Source organism: Eschrichtius robustus, chromosome 20 (genome assembly GCF_028021215.1).
Source record: "Eschrichtius robustus isolate mEscRob2 chromosome 20, mEscRob2.pri, whole genome shotgun sequence".
NCBI lineage: Eukaryota > Metazoa > Chordata > Mammalia > Artiodactyla > Eschrichtiidae > Eschrichtius > Eschrichtius robustus.
The window spans coordinates 66,218,254-66,243,878 of NC_090843.1; the positions used below are offsets into that span (position 1 = coordinate 66,218,254).

Below are 25,625 nucleotides of genomic sequence, written 5' to 3' on the forward strand. Positions count from 1 at the left end.
CACGCATTAGGACAAGTTAAGACGTTCTCTTACCTAACTGCAGCCCAGGGGTCAGCGTCAGGAGACGAGCATTGATCGACTCCTGTAACACGTCTGACCTGATTCCGATTTTACCAGTTGTTTCACTGATATTTTTTGTAACAGAAGAAAATCTCAGATCACGGGTTGAATTACATTGTTGTGTGTCTTTAGTCTCCTTTAATCTGGTAAACTCTTTATTTTTTGTGATATTGACACAAGTTGTAATTTGTAAGTTTCTTTTTGATTTGAAATTCAACTTCAAGACTAGTGTAAAAGAGGCTGAAAACAAAGAACCAGTTGGTATTTTGTAGGAGCACTACATAATTATTGTTTGAGGGAGATGGTTAAACCCGACAAGTCTGTACTGAAAAAACATGTTAAGTTCCTTAGCTATTTTATGGTCACACCTCCTCTCCAGAAGCTGACTGCACCTCGTGTGGTTCTTGGTCTTGTTATTCATGGTCAGGGCAGGAAAACGGTTCCTTTGTGCTTGGAACTGCCGTTCTAGCGCCCCTTGTGCTGTAAAAGGGGGTTGTGGTATCACTCTCAACGGTAATTTACCACCAGGTAAGAGATGTTGCTGGAGAGAATTTACAGGTGACACCTAGACTGCCCTGCGGGACAGTGCCAACGTCCTTATCCACAATTCAGTCTCCTAAGCATAGGTCTCATGTGTTGTAAATAATTTGTAAAATTTTTGTTTAGCTCTAAGTATGATGAACTGTTGAGAATGTAATGTTGCTTTTGATTATTGATCTCCAATAATTAGAAAAAGCTTTATGATTTAAAAAGTTGTGCTGAATTACTCTACATTATCACAATAAACAGCTTAAGACAACATTTTCTGACTGAATAGGGACAGAAGTTTCGTGAGAGGCTGTGGGACCCTCCTCTTGTGGTTTAGAAGAGCCCATCAGTATGTTACTTTCGTTTCTAAGTGACAACCTAGGACCCAGCGTGCTGACAGGTGTCCTTTCCGACAGCCCCTGCGCGGAATCGGCGTCCTTAAGCAGGCCATTGACAAGATGCAGATGAACACAAACCAGCTGACCTCCGTCCATGCTGACCTTTGCCAGGTGAGCAGCTAGGGGTTGCCCCGAGTCACGGTTGGACTTGGTGAAGATGGCGCTGTGTTCTAAGCCTCGGAATGTGCAGGTGCCCCTGTTGCTGGGAAGGGAATCTTGGGGCTACTGAACGCAAGCCATCGGCTGAGGCCCAGCTAGTCAGCTCGTGATGTGGGGACGGGTGGGGTGAGTAGCGCTCGTGACCGTAACAATCCCAGTAACGAGCTCTGGAACCTGACGGCGAACCAGGTGACTTCTGACACTCTAAAGTGTTGTTCATGTATTTATTTTATTTTGTGTGACTCCAAACCCAGATGGCAAAGGGCGGGGGGTGTATATAATGAAGCCCGTCTCCCACCTGCTGACTGGCCACCCATCCCTTCTCTCCAAAGGAAACTGGAATTCGTAGTTTCTTAGGTATCCTTCCAAAGCTGGTTTATGCACGTATAAGCAGATATGTTTATATTTGTTCTCTCTAGTTTTTTAAACACAAATACTAATCTATACAACGTCTTATGTACCTTGCTTTTTTCTCACTGTGTCTTGGAGATGATTCCATGTTAGTGCTTTACAGCTGCAGAGAATTCCATAACATGGGTTTAGCCAGTCCCTGTGGGGTATCTAGATTGTTTCCTTAATGAATAACATGGTATGTGGATTATTTCAACCACATGTTCTAACTTCATATGGAGACGTGCTTTCTTTTCTCTTTATTTCTTTTTTTTTTTTTTTTTAATTTTAGTTTTTGGCTGCGTTGGGTCTTCGTTGCAGTGCGCAGGCTTCTCGTTGTGGTGGCTTCTCTTGTTGTGGAACACAGGCTCTAGGCGCGTGGGCTCTAGAGCACAGGCTCAGTAGTTGTGGTGCGCAGGCTTGGTTGCTCTGTGGCATGTGGGATCTTCCCGGACCAGGGCTCGAAGCCGTGTCCCCTGCATTGGCAGGCGGATTTTTTTTTTTTTTTTTTTTTTAAACATCTTTATTGAAGTATAATTGCCTTACAATGGTGTGTTAGCTTCTGCTTTATAACAAAGTGAATCAGTTATACACATACAATATGTTCCCATATCTCTTCCCTCTTGCATCTCCCTCCCTCCCACCCTCCCCATCCCACCCCTCTAGGTGGTCACAAAGCACCGAGCTGATCTCCCTGTGCTATGTGGCTGCTTCCCACTAGCTATCTATTTTACATTTGGTAGTGTATATATGTCCATGACACTCTCTCACCCTGTCACATCTCACCCCACCCCCTCCCCATATCCTCAAGTCCATTCTCTAGTAGGTCTGTGTCTTCATTCCCGTCTTGCCACTAGGTTCTTCATGGCTTTTTTTTTTTTTTCCTTAGATTCCGTATATATGTGTTAGCATACTGTATTTGTTTTTCTCTTTCTGACTTACTTCACTCTGTATGACAGACTCTAACTCCATCCACCTCATTACAAATACCTCCATTTCGTTTCTTTTTATGGCTGAGTAATATTCCATTGTATATATGTGCCACATCTTCTTTATCCATTCATCTGTCGATGGACATTTAGGTTGCTTCCATGTCCTGGCTATTGTAAATAGAGCTGCAATGAACATTTTGGTACATGACTCTTTTTGAACTATGGTTTTCTCAGGGTATATGCCCAGTAGTGGGATTGCTGGGTCGTATGGTAGTTCTATTTGTAGTTTTTTCAGGAACCTCCATACTGTTCTCCATAGTGGCTGTATCAATTTACATTCCCACCAACAGTGCAAGAGTGTTCCCTTTCCTCCACACCCTCTCCAGCATTTATTGTTTCTAGATTTTTTGATGATGGCCATTCTGATCGGTGTGAGATGATATCTCATTGTAGTTTTGATTTGCATTTCTCTAATGATTAATGATGTTGAGCATTTCTTTCATGTGTCTGTTGGCAATCTGTATATCTTCTTTGGAGAAATGTCTATTTAGGTCTTCTGCCCATTTTTGGATTGGGTTGTTCGTTTTTTTCTTATTGAGCTGCATGAGCTGCTTGTAAATCTTGGAGATTAATCCTTTGTCAGTTGCTTCATTTGCAAATATTTTCTCCCATTCTGAGGGTTGTCTTTTGGTCTTGTTTATGGTTTCCTTTGCTGTGCAAAAGCTTTTAAGTTTCATTAGGTCCCATTTGTTTATTTGTGTTCTTATTTCCATTTCTCTGGGAGCTGGGTCAAAAAGAATCTTGCTGTGATGTATGTCATAGAGTGTTCTGCCTATGTTTTCCTCTAAGAGTTTGATAGTGTCTGGCCTTACATTTAGGTCTTTAATCCATTTTGAGTTTATTTTTGTGCATGGTGTCAGGGAGTGTTCTAATTTCATACTTTTACATGTATCTGTCCAATTTTCCCAGCACCACTTATTGAAGAGGCTGTCTTTTCTCCACTGTATATGCTTGCCTCCTTTATCAAAGATAAGGTGACCATATGTGTGTGGGTTTATCTCTGGGCTTTCTGTCCTGTTCCATTGATCTATATTTCTGTTTTTGTGCCAGTACCAAACTGTCCTGATTACTGTAGCTTTGTAATATAGTCTGAAGTCAGGGAGCCTGATTCCCCCAGCTCCATTTTTCGTTCTCAAGATTGCTTTGGCTATTCGGGGTCTTTTGTGTTTCCATACAAATTGTGAAATTTTTTGTTCTAGTTCTGTGAAAAATGCCAGTGGTAGTTTGATAGGGATTGCATTGAGTCTGTAGATTGCTTTGGGTAGTAGAGTCATTTTCACAATGTTGATTCTTCCAATCCAGGAACATGGTATATCTCTCCATCTATTTGTATCATCTTTAATTTCTTTCATCAGTGTCTTATAATTTTCTGCATACAGGTCTTTTGTCTCCTTAGGTAGGTTTATTCCTAGATATTTTATTCTTTTTGTTGCAGTGGTAAACGGGAGTGTTTTCTTAATTTCACTTTCAGATTTTTCGTCATTAGTGTATAGAAATGCAAGAGATTTCTGTGCATTAATTTTGTATCCTGCTACTTTACCAAATTCATTGATTAGCTCTAGGAGTTTTCTGGTAGCATCTTTAGGATTCTCTATGTAGAGTATCATGTCATCTGCAAATAGTGACAGCTTTACTTCTTCTTTTCCGATTTGGATTCCTTTTATTTCTTTGTCTTCTCTGATTGCTGTGGCTAACACTTCCAAAACTATGTTGAATAATAGTGGTGAGAGTGGGCAACCTTGTCTTGTTCCTGATCTTAGTGGAAATGGTTTCAGTTTTTCACCATTGAGGACAATGTTGGCTGTGGGTTTGTCATATATGGCCTTTATTATGTTGAGGAAAGTTCCCTCTATGCCTACTTTCTGCGGGGCTTTTATCATAAATGGGTGTTGAATTTTGTCGAAAGCTTTCTCTGCATCTATTGAGATGATCATATGGTTTTTCTCCTTCAATTTGTTAATATGGTGTATCACATTGATTGATTTGCGTATATTGAAGAATCCTTGCATTCCTGGGATAAACCCCACTTGATCATGGTGTATGATCCTTTTAATGTGCTGTTGGATTCTGTTTGCTAGTATTTTGTTGAGGATTTTTGCATCTATGTTCATCAGTGATATTGGCCTGTAGTTTTCTTTCTTTGTGACATCTTTGTCTGGTTTTGGTATCAGGGTGATGGTGGCCTCGTAGAATGAGTTTGGGAGTGTTCCTCCCTCTGCAATATTTTGGAACAGTTTGAGAAGGATGGGTGTTAGCTCTTCTCTAAATGTTTGATAGAATTCACCTGTGAAGCCATCTGGTCCTGGGCTTTTGTTTGTTGGAAGGTTTTTAATCACAGTTTCAATTTCAGTGCTTGTGATTGGTCTGTTCATATTTTCTATTTCTTCCTGGTTCAGTCTTGGCAGTTTGTGCATTTCTAAGAATCTGTCCATTTCTTCCAGGTTGTCCATTTTATTGGCATAGAGTTGCTTGTAGTAATCTCTCATGATCTTTTGTATTTGTGCAGTGTCAGTGGTTACTTCTCCTTTTTCATTTCTAATTCTATTGATTTGAGTCTTCTCCCTTTTTCTCTTGATGAGTCTGGCTAATAGTTTATCAATTTTGTTTATCTTCTCAAAGAACCAGCTTTTAGTTTCATTGATTTTTGCTATTGTTTCCTTCATTTCTTTTTCATTTATTTCTGACCTGATCTTTATAATTTCTTTCCTTCTGCTGGCTTTGGGGTTTTTTTGTTCTTCTTTCTCTAATTGCTTTAGGTGCAAGGTTAGATTGTTTATTCGAGATGTTTCCTGTTTCTTGAGGTAGGCTTGTATTGCTATAAACTTCCCTCTTAGCACTGCTTTTGCTGCGTCCCATAGGTTTTGGGTCGTCGTATCTCCATTGTCATTTGTTTCTAGGTATTTTTTGATTTCCCCTTTGATTTCTTCAGTGATCACTTCGTTATTAAGCAGTGTATTGTGTAGCCTCCATGTGTTTGTATTTTTTACAGATCTTTTCCTGTAATTGATATCTAGTCTCATAGCGTTGTGGTCGGAAAAGATACTTGATACGATTTCAATTTTCTTAAAATTACCAAGGCTTGATTTGTGACCCAAGATATGATCTATCCTGGAGAATGTTCCATGAGCACTTGAGAAAAATGTGTATTCTGTTGTTTTTGGGTGGAATGTCCTGTAAATATCAATTAAGTCCATCTTGTTTAATGTATCATTTAAAGCTTGTGTTTCCTTATTTATTTTCATTTTGGATGATCTGTCCATTGGTGAAAGTGGGGTGTTAAAGTCCCCTACTATGATTGTGTTGCTGTCGATTTCCCCTTTTATGGCTGTTAGTATTTGCCTTATGTATTGAGGTGCTCCTATGTTGGGTGCATAAATATTTACAATTGTTATACCTTCCTCTTGGATCGATCCCTTGATCATTATATAGTGTCCTTCTTTGTCTCTTGTAATAGTCTTTATTTTAAAGTCTATTTTGTCTGCTATGAGAATTGCTACTCCAGCTTTCTTTTGATTTCCATTTGCATGGAATATCTTTTTCCATCCCCTCACTTTCAGTGTGTATGTGTCTCTAGGTCTGAAGTGGGTCTCTTGTAGACAGCATATATATGGGTCTTGTTTTTGTATCCATTCAGCCAGCCTGTGTCTTTTGGTGGGAGCATTTAATCCATTTACATTCAAGGTAATTATCGATATGTATGTTCCTATTCCCATTTTCTTAAATGTTTTGGGTTTGTTATTGTAGGTGTTTTCCTTCTCTTGTGTTTCTTGCCTAGAGAAGTTCCCTTAGCATTTGTTGTAAAGCTGGTTTGGTGGTGCTGAACTCTCTCAGCTTTTGCTTGTCTGTAAAGGTTTTAATTTCTCCATCGAATCTGAATGAGATCCTTGCTGGGTAGAGTAATCTTGGTTGTAGGTTTTTCTCCTTCATCACTTTAAGTATATCCTGCCACTCCCTTCTGGCTTGCAGAGTTTCTGCTGAAAGATCAGATGTTAACCTTATGGGGATTCCCTTGTGTGTTATTTGCTGTTTTTCCCTTGCTGCCTTTAATATGTTTTCCTTATATTTAATTTTTGACAGTTTGATTAATATGTGTCTTGGCGTGTTTCTCCTTGGGTTTATCCTGTATGGGACTCTCTGTGCTTGCAGGACTTGATTAACTATTTCCTTTCCCATATTAGGGAAGTTTTCAACTACAATCTCTTCAAATATTTTCTCAGTCCCTTTCTTTTTCTCTTCTTCTTCTGGGACCCCTGTAATTCGAATGTTGGTGCGTTTAATGTTGTCCCAGAGGTCTCTGAGACTGTCCTCAGTTCTTTTCATTCTTTTTTCTTTATCCTGCTCTGCAGTAGTTATTTCCACCATTTTATCTTCCAGGTCACTTATCCTTTCTTCTGCCTCAGTTATTCTGCTATTGATCCCATCTAGAGTATTTTTAATTTCATTTATTGTGTTTTTCATCATTGCTTGGTTCCTCTTTAGTTCTTCTACGTCCTTGTTAAATGTTTTCTTGCATTTTGTCTATTCTGTTTCCAAGATTTTGGATCATCCTTACTATCATTATTCTGAATTCTTTTTCAGGTAGACTACCTATTTCCTCTTCATTTGTTAAGTCTGGCGTGTTTTGACCCTGCTCCTTCATCTGCTGTGTGTTTTTCTGTCTTCTCATTTTGCTTATCTTACTGTGTTTGGGGTCTCCTTTTCACAGGCTGCAGGTTCGTATTTCCCGTTGTTTTTGGTATCTGTCCCCAGTGGCTAAGGTTGGTTCAGTGGGTTGTGTAGGCTTCCTGGTGGAGGGAACTAGTGCCTGAGTTCTGGTGGATGAGTCTGGATCTTATCTTTCTGGTGGGCACTTCCACGTCTGGTGGTGTATTTTGGGGTGTCTGTGGCCTTACTATGATTTTAGGCAGCCTCTCTGGCAGGCGGATTCTTAACCACTGCGCCACCAGGGAAGTCCCCTCTTTATTTCTTCTAAAAAACTTTTGTGATGGAGGTGTGACGTACATACAGTAAAGTTTGCAGATCTCAGGTGTACAGTGAGTTTGTGCCTGTGTGTGCCCTGTGCCGCATCACCCAGACACAGAACTTTGCTGGATCTTGCGTTCTTGAGCTGCACATTCCCTACACTTACCTGAGGGGTTCAGACATGGAAAAGGAGTGATTGGAGAGAAACTGTTCTTACTTCACCAGGGCAGTGAAGAGAAAAGGTCACACTTGTCGTGCATCTGTAAATAGATGGGCTTTGCTTCATTTGCGGAGCCCTTTATGTCATAGCTGGTTAGTCTTTTCTAAAGAAATGCTATTGTATTCTGAACGCCTAAGAAAATGGAATAACGTGCCGACATTTAGATCATTTTAGTCAATAAAATGTAAAACCAATTATTTTCTAGAACTTTCCAGAATCTGCGAATTTGCTCCTTCTGCCAAAGGCGAAGTGCACCTAGAATGATGGCTCCGTGTAAATTTTTCCACAGCTGTGTTTGCTGGCGAAGTGCTTTAAGCCCGCCCTCCCGTACCTGGACGTGGACATGGTGGACATCTGCAAAGAGAATGGGGCCTACGAGGCCAAGCACTTCCTCTGCTACTATTACTACGGCGGGATGGTCTACACCGGGCTCAAGAACTTCGAGCGAGCTCTCTACTTCTACGAGCAGGTAGTCGGCGCTCCCCCGGGGGCGTATGAACTTGCAGGCTCGCGGCTGGAGCTGCAGGGGAGGGTCCTTCCAGAGGCTCTTGCCCTGTGGCCAGGGGCGCAGGGCAGGGGAGGGATGGGCACTGTGGGGCGGGGCTGACCAGGCTTTGCCACGACCCCCGTCTGGTTTGGGTTGAGTTGTGTGCGTCTCTTGACTTTGTAGCTTCCTTTGCCTGTGGGGAAGGGATGGAACCGAGTGACCTTTGACGCATCTTCTTGTTCTGAAACCAGATGTGATGTTCGGTTAAGTTTTTCTTTCTTTCCTTGTTGTTTTTGGCTGCACCGCGTGGCCTGTGGGATCTTAGCTCCCCGACCAGGGATTGAACCCAGGGCCACAGCACTGAAAGCGCTGAGCCCTAGCCACTGGACTGTCAGGGAACTCCCGAGTTTTTCTTACTTTAATAAATAAAACGTTCTTCTGGTCTGTAATTCAAAGGGTGTGAAGGAGTACGCAGTGAATAGTGCCTCCCACCTTTGTGTCTGTGTAATGAGACATTGCGCAGCTCTGCAGCTTCACTCAGGGTCTAACAGAGATGGACAGTACTGGCTAAAACCAGTGTTTTAAGATAAATTTGCCAGACGTTCATAAGTTGTTTTATTCAGAGCACATGTTCGGATAATAAAAGACATTCCAAGCCTCGGAGGAGCTCGTGGTGTATTTGAGATGCTGTAGAAGCCCCCGTGCAGACCTGTGAGTGGACATCGCCTCAGTGAGCGGGGGCTGACCAGCATTGCTGGGGGCCTAGGGCAGGGTGACCACAAGCGCTATCGGCAGGGACGGTATCTTTCAAGGACGTGACTGGTCAGGTAGGACCTTCCAGGGGACTGCGTTGACTGTACGGTCACAATTTCAGTTCCTCAGAAAACTGCGAGCACACACCCGCAGCGACTGAACGCGCGGTGGCTCTGCAGCCCAGCGGAGGTGGGATGAGCCCGCCGATGGTCTAGGGACGCCGAGACACGGGTGCGCGGCAGGAAGGTGCGCGGTTCTGTCACAGAGAGTTGAAATGTCAAAGACACAGCATGTTTATGTTTACAGCTAGAAGACTTTTACCTGATAATAATCCACATATTCCCTCTTTTGCCCAAGTGACAGTCTACTTCATGGCGCTGTGTCTTCATGACGTACATCAGTTCCAGGTAGTATTAGTACCTTAATTTCAGGAGGTGACACAGATTTTGTTTTACTGCCTTTTTAAAATCCAAAAGAAGGATGTACTTAGTGAAAAACATTCAGATCACACAGCATTATATAAAGTAAAGAGTGAAAGGAGCCTCCTCCTCTTATCCCGTGCCACATGTGGACCTGGCAGTTTACTAGCCCCCGACTGGTGGTACTCTAAGCAGATTTGGTGCTTCACTGTTAAAGCAGTGTTGCGTGTGGATTGTTGTTCTTGTGTTGTTATGCACTTGCACGAGTGTTTCTGTTGAATAATTCTCAGAAGTGCCTTACAGGCTCAGTGGCTTGGATTTTGATTTGGAACATTTGGGCTGATTTGGGTGTGATAGTTTTGAATTCTTAACCCTCATGAATCCAGGTGAAAAAAGGTGGAAAGGCAGCCTCAGAATGGGAGGAAATATTGGCAGATCACATTTCTGATAAGAGACTTACATCCAGAATATACAAAGATCTTAAAACTGAACAATAAAATTTTAAAAATGGGCAATGGGTTTGAATAGACATTGCTCTAAAGAAGATAGGCAAATGGCTAAAAGCACTAGTCATCAGGGAAATGCAAATCAAAACCACAGTGTGATATCAAGTCACACTAGGATGGCTGAAGTTAAAAAAGAGAGCCAGTATGTGTTGATGAGGATGTGGAGAATTCAGAACCCTCATAACTGCCAGTGGGGATGTACAGTGGTGTGGCCGCTTTGGAAATAGTTTGGCAGTTCCTCAAAAGGTTAAACCTAAAACTTCCATATGACCTGGCACTTCACTCCCAGGATTACACCCAAGAGAAGTGAAGACAAATGTCCAAATACATACATGAATGTTCATAGCAGCATGATGATTCATGTGGCCAGATGCCCGCCAGCTGAGGATCTGAGTACACAAAAGGTGGAGCACTGTTTGCCCATAACACAGAATGAGGTCCTGACACAGGCCACTACAGGGGTGTGCCCTGAAAGTGTCACGTCGAAGCTGCTCACAAAAGACTACATGAAGCCATTCATGGGATTTCCCTGGCGGTCCAGTGGTTAGGACTCCGTGCTCTCACTGCCCAGGGCCTGGGTTCAACCCCTGGTTGGGGAACTGGGATCCCATAAGCCGTGCAGCGAGGCCACACACACACAAAAACGCCGTTTATGTGCCCTGTCGAGAGTAGCCAAGTCCATTGAGATGTGAAGTAGAGGAGTGGTTGCCTGGGGTTGGGGGGTGGGCGGTGACCACTGACGGCCTGGGGTTTCTTTTTAGGGGGTGAAAATGTTCTGAAATTCGGTAGTGGTGATAGTCGCACAGCTTGGTGAAGACACCAAAGCCCAGTGAGTTGGATGTGTTCAAAGGGTAAATTCCAGAGTTATTAAAAGGTAGTGATTTAGTATAAGTGCTCTTTTCCTAATTCAAGCTCCCCTGCTGTCTTCACTCCTGCTCAGGCCATCGCCACTCCTGCTATGGCTGTCAGTCACATCATGCTGGAGGCATATAAAAAGTATATTCTCGTTTCTTTGATACTGCTTGGCAAAGTGCAACAGCTGCCGAAATACACGTCTCAAATTGTGGGTAGATTCATTAAGGTGAGTGTTTAAAACAGAAGGATTTCTTAGGTGACATGTTCTGTTCATAGGAAATTGTGGTGACGCGTAGCTCTGTAGTCTTATGCTACAGGCCCTAGCTCTCCCAGCGTGTTAAGTTAGCAGATGCTCACTTGCCGGCTGCTGGGCGTCTGGCAGCGCCCGAACCCTCCCAGTCCGTGCACGCCGATCGCCTGGCGGACCGCGATGTTCCTAGGAATCTGTTTGCACACTTCTGCTCTGGGTGGTCATAGCTGTAGATGTTTAAGGTCCTAGAAAAGCGGTGCTGACTCTGTCGGACTCTCACTTTGACCAAGTGCTGGGGAATCTTATTAGACCCCAAGTGCTGCTCACAGAGCTGCTCTTGTTTCCCTGAGGACTCAGCCCTGGGACCACGTGAAGAAATGACCTACTTTTTTTTTTTTTTTTTTTTTAAATAATACATGCTCACGGGGTTTTGTTTTTGTTTTTTTTAAACTGAAGTCACTATCATTCTGATAACAATTTTATGCTGACCCTCCTTGTACAAAGTTCAGAATTTCACGAGATCAGTGTGAAAGTCTTCCTGATGAGAAGATTTCTGTGCTGCCTTGTTGAGGGTGGCCCATGTCCTTCTCGGGCTCCAGGCTGCCAGTCACAGACGGGGGCCTGGGGGTGGGTAGAAGGACGTGTAGGTTTGGGGAGCTCCCGGGGTGATTCAGGTGGCCCTAGGAGGAGGGCCTTTGTAAGGTGAGGTCCGCATGACTCAGCCTCCTTCCCCACAATTGTGGTTTGTTGGCGGTGATAGCAGAGTGGTGAAGAGGGCACAGGCTTCAGGGTGGGGATGCAGGTTTGAATCCGTGTCTCCTCAGGACCGCGGACCTACTCGTGGGCCTGGGTCTGGTTTCTCACGTATAAGAGAGAGGGGAACGCATGCGCACGTATAATTATGATAGAGGGCAACGCATGCTCACGTGATAAGGGCAACGTATGTTCACATAATGAGATAGAGGGCAACGCATGCGCACGTATAAGATAGAGGGCAACGCATGCTCATGTGATAAGGGCAACGCATGCGCACGTAATAAGGGCAACGCATGCTCACGTAATAAGGTAGAGGGCAACGCATGCGCACGTAATAAGAGGGGGGGGGGACGCGTGCGCACGTAATAAGATAGAGGGGAACGCGTACGATGGTGAAAGCAGCACAGCTCTGAGTGCGCCCTCAGCCCTGTTGTCTCTGGTTCCCCCAGAAGTAGCGGGTTGACACGTTGCGCCCGGTGAGGTGTGTGGGAGAGGGAGAGGGAACTGAGAAGCGTGGGAATTTTCCTTTTTTCCTCCCAAAGTGGTTTATCAAGAGAAAAATCAAGAGCCACTGATGGAGATAAAAGACCTGTGTGCCTTTACTAACTGTGTACTGTACTTGCTGTGCAGCAGTTTGTTCTGTACTTCAAAGTAGGTGGGTTTTTTGTTTGACAGTAAAGTACTCCATGGTGATATTTCTATCCTTGGTCTTGAAAGCTAGGTACTTGCTTTGGGTAAATTATAGTTTGTTGGGTAACAGTAAAGGATGTTGAATGTACTTGCTCCAAATTTAGTGCCATGTTTTCTTTTGCGTCTTACACAGGCTCCGTTCCTCTAACTCTCGAATCTGGTTTCTTCCCGCCTGCACACCTTTAGCCTCTTAGCAACGCGTACCACGAGTTAGCGCAAGTTTATTCCACCAACAACCCCTCGGAGCTCCGCAACCTGGTGACCAAGCACAGCGAGACCTTCACTCGCGACAACAACATGGGACTGGTGAAGCAGTGCCTGTCCTCGCTGTACAAGAAGAACATCCAGAGGCTCACCAAGGTGAGGCCCTGCCCGGGCCCCTCCTGACCCTGGGCTCCTTTTCTCCCCTCGTCCCCCTCAGCGCCGAGGCAGCAGCGCAGGGTCTTGTCCTGAGGAAGAGCTCTCCCAGCTGACTCCCTAGGGCAGTTTGATGGGTGCTTTTGGTCTTTCCAGTGCTGGGGCAGGGTATTTGAGAAGAAGGACAGGTGAAGAGCAAGAGGTAGGAGATACGGCCGCTCTGGGAGGCACAGACAGGGAGCCCGAGGGCGTGGCCATGCTGCCCAGGACCCCGCGGCAGGCTGACCCACGCGGGGGCACAGGGCCAGCACGCTGGAGCCGGGGAGGTGAGCCGGTCGTGTGTTTTCTACTTTCAAGATGAAAATAAACCTAATGGCTTTTGTTGACGGAAAATACGCTTACTATCAAGTGTTAAAACCGCCCAGGAAAGTGTAAAAAGAAAAACAAAGCTCCCCATGAGCCAGGAAGGCGTTTGCTGCAGGTAGTAAACCAACAAAGAGCAGCGGCAACCGGGACGGTGCGGCTCTTCTTCCAGGGCTTAAGGACGGGGCGGTCGGGCTCCAGGCGGAGGAGGGGAGAGGGTGCTGCTCGGTTGGTGCGAGGGCCAGGGAGGCTGGAGGGGACCAGGGGGGAGGAGGGGCGGCCGGGAGAACCGCTCCTCGAGGAGGAGGAGGAGGGGGGAGGGTCATTGCTCACAGGAAGGAGGCCCCTTCCAGACATTCCAGACATCAGTCTGTAAGAGGAAGACAGAGAACACGAAAGGGAGAGTGACTCAAAGAAGATGAAAAACAAATGTCCTGTGAGAGAAAAACGAGTGGGACCCATAGGCTAAAAAGACCGGACCTAAGAGATTCAAGGTGACCAGCAGCTGAATTCTCCCCACAGTGTTTTCCATTTGGTCCAGGTGCCAACACAGCTGCTCTAAGTACAATAAATTTCTATCTCACCATCGAGAGGAGCTGCTGGGAAACAGCTGCACCTGTAGGTGACTGGTACTGGGAGTTTAGATGGAAAACCAAAATGTGAACAAGGAGAGAAAGACAGTGCACGTTCAAAAAAATGTTAAGTTACAAAATGGCGAATGAAAGTTAAATGAAGAATTAGAACTTAGGGAATCTAATAAGTAGGTATCACTGCGAAAATCATCAGTTAAACTCTCTTGTGAAATAGTCAACCCCAGTTCGTCACTTTGGAATCAGTTGATAGCTTATACTGAGAAGTCGGTATGCTTTATATGGAAGGTGCAGTTTTCCGTTTTGGATCGGATAAATACGGATCCAGAGTGTGACCAAACAAACATGAAGGGCCTTAGGTGGCCAGCCCAGGGTGGGGCAGTGGCTTCACAGTCACCAGCGTCCTGGTCCTGCTGTGCTGACTTACCATTGATTTGAGTCCGCTGGGCTGATAAGCCCTTCCCGGCGGCCTTGGGGGGGGCACCACAGCTGCTGACGGGCAGGGGCGCCGCCATAGAGGATGCGTGGCCTCATGTCCTGGTGCCAGAACAGTAGATGGGGCATCAGAGGATTTTCCAGTCAGGTTAGTAGGATTTTCCAGTCAGGTTAGTAGTCTGTTATTCAAAGGGCAAAAAAATCAAAGGCTTTTTAAGAAGCCTCAGCAGGTGTACTGTATGTGGGTGTCGGGACGAGAGGCTGGCTGCAGGGCAACGAGGGAAATGGGGTTCTCACGTGAGGCTCAGATCTGCCCCACATTCATGTTTTGTGGGCGTTTCTCTAAATCTCTCTGCTCTGTGTGTAGACACTCCCATTAACTGTAGTTGGGATCATATTGTATGTGCTGTTCTGTACTCTGCTTTTTTCACTGTCTTCACATTGTTTCCATGGCAACGTAAGCCTGCATCACAGTGACTGTACATCGTACTCTGTTGTACCGATGGTCACAACTTACTCAGCCAGTCCTCTTCTGGTAGACATTCAAGTGGAAGTTTCTCCTTATTTTGAAATAGGAAAAATGACAGTTCCGGATATTTAGAAATGTTCACTTTTGAGTCCTCATTGGCGCTAAACTACTAACTAAACTATTAACAGTAGTTTCTTTTGGAGAGGGCGTGCTACTCTTTGAACTAAAGTATATGTATCAGTAGAATTTTCGGTCATTGGCTTATCAAGGATTTTCAACATCACAGTCTTAATATGGCCTGCTCTGAAAATGCCATCATTGTAAATATTGCCAGCTGCCCTAAAAAAAAAAGAGTTCTTTTAATTTGTTCCTGAAAGGGGGCATTTTCATCAAGTCCCAGGCAAACCAATGATAAACACTGGTTTCCTTTTAACCCCCTATTTGTTTACACATTCTAGCTTTGAATTTTGAAGGATGAATGTGATTTTTTTTCAATTTTATATTATTTACAAGGTAATACGTTTATGATACGAAATTCAAAGACACAAAAATCTCCATCCAGTTCCTATACCCCAGCCGGCCTTTTCTTTCCCCAGAGGCAGCCTGGTGTCACCCGTTTCTCAGATATCCTTCCAGAGATCATCTGTGCACATAGAAGCACATGCATTCATACGTGTGTGTGTTGTCACACGTATGCACTCCTTCCTTGTACACAGATGTGAGCGTGCTGTAGACCCTGTTTTGCATCCTTTTTTATATTTAACGATGCACATGTCTTGGATTCTTTTCCAGCTCATAAAAAGTATCCACACTCAGTAAGTTTTTTACAACTGTGTAGGAGTCCGTTCGCGTAATTGCGCTGCACTCAGCCAGTCCTCTGCTGATGGACTTCTAGGTGGTTCCAATCTTTGCCGTTGCAGGCGGTGCTGAAATGGCGGTGCACATGTCATTTCAGACGTACAGGACACACGTCTGGGATACTGTTTAAAAGTCATTAGTCCTCTAGAAGATTGATGCTAAAACCTTAGTTCATCTGTTGCATGTCATCTTCACAACGAAATGTTATCTTGTACAGTATTGGAAAGCAAATTTTCAGAGACTCAGTATAACTCTGTACACATTTAATAAAATTTCTTTCCTCAGCGTTTCTAGTTGTGATTAATTAACTTCTGAATTTCAGACCTTTTTAACGCTGTCATTACAAGACATGGCAAGTCGTGTGCAGTTATCTGGACCTCAGGAGGCAGAAAAGTATGTCTTGCACATGGTGAGTGTGTGGCTATTCTTTTAAAGAGTGATCACTGGGGTTTCGTCCTCGTAAAGGTAACAGGTGTTTACGATAGAAAATATAAAGGAGGACGAAGGGGGCCCATCCAGTGTCAACCAGTGTGGACATTTTCGTTGATTTCCTTACAATCTTCGGGGTCTTCCCGTGACATGTACTCATGTGTTATACACAGTGGTGTCTTAGCAGTGCTCCTTATTTACATTTTCATCGTCACAGTTCTTGTGAACATCATTTAAAACACTCATGAAACATTTCAGATAATACAAAGAGACACAAGCAGTGCTGCTCTGCCTGCTGGTCTGTCATGAGCCCACGGACGAGCCATATGTGGGGCCGGGCCCTGCTGCCCCGAGGAAGTCCTGTGCAGCGAGGTAGGGGCCTGGTGGCCTCGTGGGTGGCAGTCTGACTCACCCCCCTCCTGGGCCGTGTCACCCCGAGGCCACACTCAGAGGAGATACCCGCGTGCTCAGCTCCAGCTGCAGATGGCAGATGTCACAGGGCACCTGAGACCCATTTACTTCCCAGTTGTGACTGCTCACTCCCCAAATTTAGATACGCATTTATTTGTTTGTTTGTTTTTTAAAGGTTGGCTTTTTAATTAATTGATTTATTTATTTATTTACTTTGGCAGGGCTGCATTGGGTCTTCATTGCGGTGTGTGGGCTTCTCATTGCGGTGGCTTCTCTTGTTGCTGAGCATGGCTCTAGGCATGTGGGCTCAGTAGTCATGGCGCACGGGCTTAGTTGCTCCGCGGCATGTGGGATCTTCCCGGACCAGGGCTCGAACCCGTGTCCCTTGCGCTGGCAGGTGGATTCTTAACCACTGCGCCACCAGGGAAGTCCCTGGATAAGCATTTAAATGACTGTGTGGTAACCCACCAAGTTGAAATAGCATCATTTACTTATTCTGTTACACAAAGGCGTGTCTCCGATCTGATCCACCAAGAGCAAACCTCTGTCCTCAGCCCGGGTCAGGCGTGTCTTCTCATGCACAAAGTCAGCATTCTGCATTTTCTGCTAGTGATCGCCCCTGTGATTTCGGGAGTGGTGCCAGGTCAGGATTAGGAGTCATGAAACTGTTTTCAGTTGTGATGATGGAGTATTTTCCTTCCATAGTTCAATTTACAAATGTTTGGAAGTTTTTTCCTTCAACGTAATCCTCCAAACACAGAGACACACATCCCAAACAAATAAAACCTGTCCCACCTCCCCAGCCTCGGAGCGCCTGCTGAGAGCACCTTGCTGCCCACAGGGTTTCGTCCCGTGGGTCAGCCGCACACCTCCCCGGACTTGGTCATCAGCGGTGGGGACCAGTACACGAGTGGTGCGGACACAGCTAGTGAAGTGCTTGCCCAGCCCAGATGGACCCTGACAGGCTCCAGACCAGCCGGCGATGTTTTATCTGCCAGAGACATGTGGCATTTGCCAGGGCAAATGTCTGAGGACGTTTCTGGTTGTCACGGCTGGGGGTGCTACTCACATCTAGTGGGTAGAGCCAGGGACGCTGCTCAAGCCCCCACAATGCAGAGGACAGCGCCCACCACAAAGAATTATCTGGCTCAAAATGTCAATTCTGCCACACCTGAAATTTCCTGCCCTACTGTGTAAAACTTACGAAGGCAGGGATTGTTCTTTAAATAAGACTCAATTTTTTTAGAGCAGTTTGAGGTTCATAGCACAATTGAGGGGAAAGTGCAGGGTTCCCCGCCCCACACGTGCACAGCCTCCCCTTATCAGTACTCCTACCGGATGGGACAGTTCTTAGCAACTGACAGCCCTACACGGATGTGTCATCCAGAGGCCTTAGTGTACATTAGGGTTCATTCATGGTATTGGACGTTCTGTAGGTTTGCACAAGTGTATAAGGACATGGATCCATCATTATAGTGCCACATGGAGTGTGTTCATGGCCCTGAAAACCCTGTGTGCTCCGCCCGTTTGTCCCTCTCCCCCCTCCCCCACCCCCACTGATCTTTTTATTTTCTCTACAGTTTTGCCTTTTCCAGAATGTCATATAGTTGGAATCATACAGTGTGTAGCCTTCTCAAACCTGCTTCCAGCCCTACCTCTGCCTAGAAAGGTTATTATTATCCTGATTTCTAACGTCCTGTTCTTAGTTGTGTCCTATTTTTGAGTTCTATATAAAAGGAAACGTACAGCGTATGTACTTTGGGATCTGGCTTTTTCTGCTCAGCACCATGAGATTCGTGTACAGTGCTGCGTATCATTGTAGTTGGTTCATTTGCAGGGCCGCAGCGTTCCGCTGTACGAGGCTGCCTTTCCGTTCCCATCAGGGGACGCTTGGGTTGTTTCCAGTTGTGGTTATTACAGAGAGTGCCACTGTGGTGAGCCCGGCGTGCGTGTCCTTCCCCTTTGTGAAGAGGCAGCTCTCTCTGCTCACGGGGTCAGAGAGTTACGCCTTCTGTTCAGTGTGCGTTGGGCTGTTGGTGCTGCACTAACTGGGGCCCGTCCCTTCCAGGTGGAAAGGAGCAGACCGGCCCAGGCAGCTCGGTTCTGCTGTGACAGACCACTGGCACCTGGGGAGCAATCTGTTAGAATGACAACACCTGTTTGGGATTTTATTGGCGTCTCGCTTTTTACTTCATGGACAGGAGTTGGCAATGAGGCTTAAACAACTAAATCCCCAGTTGTGGATGCAAAGAACATAGACCTTGAAACTGCCTTGGAATCAACACTGGCAGAAAAGCTTTCTTAAAGGACCAGAAGATAATTTCTACTGGGGTGAAACAAAAACGTGTTAGGGTTTCACTTTTTAAAATGCAACGGCAACGTCAGTTCTATCTCACAGAAATTTTCTAAAGATGTAAGGGCACTTCCGAAACATTATGCCAGAGAAGCAAGACACGGAGACCACATATTGTCTGACTCCATTTATATGAAACATCCAGAACAGGCAAATCCACAGGGCAGAAAGTAGATTAGTGGTCGCAGGGGGCTTGGAAGGAGGGGAAACGGGCAGTGACCGCTTAAATGGGGTGGGATTCCCCGTGGGGACAGTGAAATCTTTTGAAACAGGGTAGAGTTGGTGGCTGCACATCACAAGTGCAGTTGAATCCTCTGAATTGTTCACTTTAGAATGGTTAATTTGGGACTTCCCTGGTGGTCCTGTGGTTATGACTCTGCGCTCCCAGTGCAGGGGGCACGGGTTCGGTCCCTGGTTGGGGAACTAAGATCCTACATGCCGCATGGCCAAAAAAATAAATAAAGTGGTTAATTTACCTTATGTGGATTTTACCCCTTCACATCTATCTTGGTGCTGTGCACATGATAGGTATTTAATAGATATCTTTGAATAAGCAGGTGGTGCTTAAAAATACACATACAGATTTATTTATTTATTGCTTTCTGTGGTATTTCCTGATTGTATTGAAACACTGCATATTCACATAGTTTTTGGGTCTAAACTGCTTTCCTGATTTCTCTTTTATAGATAGAAGATGGTGAAATTTTTGCAAGTATTAATCAGAAGGATGGGATGGTCAGTTTCCATGATAACCCTGAAAAATATAATAACCCCGCCATGCTTCATAACATCGATCAGGAGGTAAATATGAATGCCAGGTGTTTTGGGCTGATGTTTATGATGTTATACCTGAAATACTGACTGTATGTTCCAGGATAATTTTAGCTCTAAATACGCGTAGCTCCCAACTAGTTTCTAAGAACATCTTATTTCCTAGAAAGTTAATTTCAAGGTGGACTCTCCCAGGTTGTACGGTTATAAGTAGATGGTGGGTTAGCTTCTTTGTCTAGCTCACCAAAGCCTCCTTCAACTCCTAAAACACTTGAAGGGTCTTAGAATCGGTACAGTTTTATCCGTACCCAGCGGCCACCTATACTGTAGAGCCTTCAATAACGTGCATCTGGAGCCCCAGCTCGGAAAGTCAGAAATCCCCCGTCTCTGCTGGGGGAGAGCAGGCAGCTGGAGGAGACGAGCCGCCCGCAGTTCCGCCTGGGTAGCAGCGGGGGCCACGGAGCACATCCTGCTCTAAGCGCTTGTGGGGATCTGGGCGTGAGCCAGGGTTGTGTGGGTTGGTCTGGTTTCTTACCTCTGATTAGGCAAACAGATTGAACTGAACAGCTCCAGAATCTTCAAAGCAGTATGTCTCCACAGTCTGTTTTTGGCAATTCCAAGTTTTCTTTAAGAAACCCTGAAAACTGGAAGGTTTTTTTTTGTAACTCATTTGATGGCAAATGAATATTTTTAGGTTTCACTGCAAAAGATGTCAGCGTGTTTGATGACGGGGTGCTACCCCAGGTCCTGCTGTACTATGTTGCCGGCGGAATCCAAAACTTCTGACTCCAGAATTCATCTGGCCCCAGGGTTGTGACCCTGTAGCACCCACAGTACTAGTCTAGGCTCAAAAGGTGAAGTTGCCCTAAACCCGCTCACTCAGCGCATCCACACCTGTCTGCCACGCAGATGCTGAGGTGCATAGAGCTGGACGAGCGGCTGAGGGCCATGGACCAGGAGATCACAGTGAATCCCCAGTTCGTGCAGAAGGTGACTGAGGCCCCCTCATTCACGGAGTGGGCCGGGCGGGGCAGGGTGGCATTCTCCATCAGGAGTGTGAGCTTGTGCCCAGAAACCATATCGGGGAGGTTCACAGAGACATACTCGTTGGGGACGTTTCCAGACTCCAGGCTGGAAGTGTGTTTAGGGATGAGGGTGGGGGTCCTGGACCTGCCTCCCCCGTACACGGGGTGGCGTCGTCGGGGGGTAGGTGTCCGGGGCTGGCGGGAAACCCTTGGCCAGGGCAGACAAGCGCACTGCCTCTCTCCCTCCCTTCCAGAGCATGGGGTCACAGGAGGACGATTCCGGAAACAAGCCATCCAGTTACTCCTGAAGCCGGTGCTCATCCTGAGTTTCAGAGAAGCCTTCGCCATGGCCGGGGCAGGTGTCGGGAGGGCGGCAGGGAGGACCAGGCCCGTTTCACCTGGGCGTTAAGACAGTGTGTTTTGCTTTGACGTCTTCGGTCCTGTGTGCTTTCAGAAAACCAATCTCTCTGCAAAGAAAGGAAAACGTTTTCAAACTTTAAAGCCTGTTGTGGATTTATTTATCCTCAGATTAATGTGGTTATTGCATTAAATCTACCTTTTTGTTTTAAATTATTTGAACATTGGCGTGTCTTCTGTATCACTTTTTTCCTCTGAAAAGCTTTTAAAGAACATATTCATTGTGAACAGATACAGATTTTAGGAATTATTGGAAGATTTGAATCTAAAGTTGATATCAGGGGACTTCCCTGGTGGCGCAGTGGCTAAGAATCCACCTGTCAATGCAGGGGACACGGGTTTGAGCCCTGGCCCGGGAAGATCCCACATGCTGCAGAGCAACTAAGCCTGTGCGCCACAACTACTGAGCCTGCGCTCTAGAGCCTGCGAGCCACAACTACTGAGCCCGTGAGCCACAACTACTGAAGCCCGCGTGCCTAGAGCCTGTGCTCCGCAACAAAAGAAGCCACCGCAATGAGAAGCCCTCGCACCACAACGAAGACCCAACGCAGCCATAAACAAATAAATAAATAAATAAATAAATTTATAAAAATAAAGTTGATATCAGTTGCCTTAAAAAAAAAAAAAAAAAAAGCTGGGAGAGTCCATCAGGCCGAAGATAATGTTTTGTAATTAGAACTCACGTGCATGTGAGTGACAGGGTGGCTTGTGAATTGAGCAGATACGGCTGTGCTCATGGGGACCTTCGGTGTGGGGGATGCCCTTTTGGAATCTCAGGGGCTTTTTTGTGAGACGAACACCAGACTTTGCCACTTTTTCTTCAGAAGCATTTTCTGTTCATCTGCACAGTTGCATTTTGATTGTGTTCAGGGTCCCTCCTCTTCAGAACCCTGGAATGCGTCTGACTCGGGTGCCCTGATTTAGCCCCAGGATGGTGTGGAGCCTCTGTAAGGTGTGCTCAGATTAAACTGGAATTTGGTCCTTAAAGAACCTCTTGCTAGTAACATTCGCTGTTTAAAATGTGTCCAGTTGTGTAGTCAGTCACATTTTCATTATTTACAAGAAGAAACTGTGAAACCTCATGCCTAAAAAGTTTCTCTAATAGAGAGGCTTTGGGGTCATGTGGTCTGTTGTGACGACCACTGCTTTGCTGCAGGAAAGCAGCCACGGAGCATCTGATCTGTAAACGAGTGGGTGAGGCCGGATCCAGTAACGCTGACGTAAAAATAGGCGAGGGCTGGATGTGACCCCTCATCCATGCTCTCAGTTCTCCAGCTCAGGTGAGGTATGTCATTTTCATGTATACTTCCATGTGCCTGTACTTAGGAGAGAGGAAATATTTAATGGAAATTTTCCGGGTTTCCCTGGTGGCGCAGTGGTTAAGAATTCGCCTGCCAGTGCAGGGGATGCGGGTTCAAGCCCTGGTCCGGGAAGATCCCACATGCCACAGAGCAAATAAGCCCGTACGCCACAACTACTGAGCCTGTGCTCTAGAGCCCGCGAGCCACAACTACTGAAGCCCACGCACCTAGAGCCCGTGCTCCGCAACAAGAGACGCCACTGCAGTGAGAAGCCTGCGCACCACAACGAAGACCCAAAGCGGCCAAAAATAAATAAATTTATATAAAAAAAATTCTCCTTCTATCAGTGTGGCAAGTTACACAGTTTTGTTTTTTTAAAAACAATTAGACAACTTCTGATTTACCTGGATCTGAATTACAGTCACCTCAAATGTGTTCGAGAATTCTAGTAGTTGCCAGTCATGACTGTTTAAGGAAAAAGTAACTCTCTTGTGGGCTCCTGATGTGGACACTATTAGATTTCTCCCCGAATAGTGATTCACTGAAACACTGCATTATTTTGAAACTTTGATTTCCAGAGGGCCTGGTGTTTAGGGCCTGGTCCCGCGTTCGCAGGGCACTCACGTGAACCCCTCCTGTCGTGTTGGGGAGGAGGGCCCTCACTCCCGGCCCTCACACCTGCCCTCGTGTGTTCTCTTGGTTCCGGGGCTAGAGCTCTGCAAACCTAGGGAGGGAAGGAGCAGGCCCCCCTGCAGTCGGCTCTGGACCCCGGCAGGGTGCTGGGGATCCGCCTCACTGCAGCCCCCGTGTCCACGGGGCAATACAGCCCAGGAGGCAGGCCTCCCCCTCCACACAGTCGGGGACCCAGTTCCACTGGGCACCTCCGCCAGCCACCTACACTCTATGAATCCCTTGGGAGACTTTGCCCTTTTCTAACGTGTGGTTAATGGCTCTACTACATTGTTTCTATTAAACTGGCCAGCGGTTTCTCTCCACAGCAGTTGCTTTTGAAAATCTTGGGTCAAGGAGATGAGTGGCCTCGTTTGTTACTAGAAGTGAGCATGAGACCCCGCATGCTGAGCCGACGCTGCCTGGCACTGCCTGTGTCTCGTTTTTGAATAGTAACCAGAATCTGTTTGCGTGAATAGTTAAGATAGGCTTAGCCATTCCTTGGAGTTAATTCTCAGCAGCAGCTCACTTTGTGAACACGTTCACTTATGCATACCTGTAGCATTTTGATGGTGCCAGAAGATGGTGAGCTTGCACCTAGGCAATTAGGGCAGTTTCTGAGGTCCAAGGATGTAGCCTGGGGTTGGTGTTCATTAGTGGACCTACTGTTTCTCTGTGGACTCTTGAAGTGTGTACTTCATGTTTTCATGGTACTCTCAGATGTTAATAAGTACTCCAGATTAACGAGAATAACTGATCACCCTCAGAATTCAGTACTTGCATTATATGTGTTTCTATTTGTATTGGTGCCCAGTGGAACCCTGCCTCCCCTCAAAGGGACAGTATTCAGCTTTTAGTCTAGACTTTCTTAGGCGAGTATGCTTGGTCTGCGAGGTCTCCAGTTTGAGATATACCGGTATAAGGTATTCTTTAAAGAAATATCTGGTTGCATGTGTTTGAAATGACAGTAGATGTTTTCTGAGCCAAAGAATGGTACTAAATGGGCAATAATGGAATTTTTCCGGCCTGCATGGAAGGCACCTTCTTTACTTTGTTTAGTACATCGGAATCCCAAACAAAGCTGGATGATAGAACATTCCTGGGAAGAATCCTAACTAGCCTTAGTAACAGGATATAATAATGCCTGTGTCATCTAACCAGGGACAAATGCTTTACTTTTCCAGCACATAATTTAGCAGAGGGTCTTATAAAGCTCTCTTAGCTTTTTAAGCGTGGCATTCACAGGTGGACCGTCCTTGTTCACATTCCCTCCTCTGTGTATGCCAATGGTCAACTTGTGTTCTAATTCTCTCCTATTACTTGCTTTTCAAAGATGCAGTTTTGGATTTGTAAATTCTAAGTTTCTGGGTTGCAACTTGAAACGGTAGCCAATTTGTAGAAGAAAACTGTTATTTGCATGTAAGCCTGAGCAGTTTTTGCAAAGGGCCCAGAGAAAATAAATGACACGGTAAATCAGATACTTGTGAATGGGGAAATATGATGGCTACTCTTTTTAGGCAGTTAAATTACTTAACGGTGGTGCACAAAGACAAAATCCTATCTGTATCCTGTCCTAAAATGAAAAGCTGAAACCAGAGAACTTTTGCTAATTGTAAAAGGCATTTAATAAGCCTGTATCCATAATGGACTGTTAAAGTTTATTATTAGACTAAAAAGTAGCTGCTTGGGGTTTAAGAAGCAGCTAGTATTAGATTAAAACACAAGCAAGCTATCAGTTAAATTCTAATTGGGGAGGAGAATTAATTTTTTTAAAGTTTTCTGAAAGTGCTGTGATAAAAAATGCAAAATAAACACTAGGGGTTTTTTTGTTTTGTTTTGTTAAGAGATAATATTGGACTAGTAATTCTTGCCTTGCAACTGGCCAGACACCTTATACGTAGAGTTGACTGTCTAATAACCCAAAACCTCAACGTGATGTACAAGTCCTGCACAAGTTCTCCTTCTGAAATATTACCCATTACTTGCTCGCTGCCGTTCAGCAGCTTGTCAGACTCCCAAACTGTTACACATATCTAAAAACCCAGGAAATGTTGTCTTGGTTGCTGCAAGAAATGAAAGCTGGGATTATTATTTCTTCTTATAACAGGGAACCTATTATAGTACCCTTAAAATAATGACATGATTAAAAGTGTTAGATCCAATTTGCCTACAAATAAAACATACCTCTTCCTTCTGAAACTGAAAACTAATTCAGGGACATGGTGGTTTTGACTCAAAGATAAAAGCCCAGCTGTATTCCATAGCTACACAAGGGCATATGTTAGGGAAAGTGCACGTGAAAACCTCAAAGGACATTTTCACAGTGAGACTTTTACTTTTCTCTCTTCGCTTGGCTCTGTGGTCTTGGCAACCGGCATCCGTGAAGCACCCCCCTCAGTCTGGATGCTCAGCTGTCAATACATCCCCAGTAAAGCCCCTTCGTTTGGCAGTAGGAAGGCAGAAAAGCATCAAGAAATCTTTAATTCTGAGTGAGCCCATTTCAGTGATGGAAAAACATGTTCTGGACTGTAAATGCCAGGCAAGAGTACATCCAGCACTTTTGGTAACATTTCTTAAGATTCCTGTTATGGGATAGAAGCTCTGAGTTTAGCATTGTATTTCATTTAGTTGAGCATTATTGGGGATTATTGCCAGCTATACTTTGTGAACACTGCTGCTGAGTTTTGATCGCCTTTCCCACTGATAAGGTGGGTTACATTTTCTGACCTCTGAGATGTCTCTTTTGTTGAAT

The 25,625-nt window shown here is 45.3% G+C and overlaps 1 protein-coding gene across 2 annotated transcripts in view; it reads left to right on the plus strand.

Annotated features, from left to right (window-relative positions):
• The window catches only part of COPS3 (COP9 signalosome subunit 3), a 28,431-nt gene extending 7,375 nt beyond the window's left edge, over nt 1-21,056 (plus strand). Inside the window, exons 5-12 of one of the 2 annotated variants that reach the window (XM_068530858.1) lie at nt 1,005-1,097; nt 7,999-8,178; nt 10,815-10,955; nt 12,612-12,785; nt 15,820-15,906; nt 19,378-19,491; nt 20,371-20,451; nt 20,741-21,056. In XM_068530858.1, coding sequence (XP_068386959.1) covers nt 1,005-1,097; nt 7,999-8,178; nt 10,815-10,955; nt 12,612-12,785; nt 15,820-15,906; nt 19,378-19,491; nt 20,371-20,451; nt 20,741-20,794 — 924 coding nt within the window. In that variant the 3' untranslated portion in view covers nt 20,795-21,056. Of the gene's footprint in view, nt 1-1,004; nt 1,098-7,998; nt 8,179-10,814; nt 10,956-12,611; nt 12,786-15,819; nt 15,907-19,377; nt 19,492-20,155; nt 20,297-20,370; nt 20,452-20,740 lie in introns of those variants that run through there. The other variant, XM_068530859.1, reaches the window with a different exon arrangement.
• Nucleotides 21,057-25,625: the final 4,569 nt, after the last annotated feature.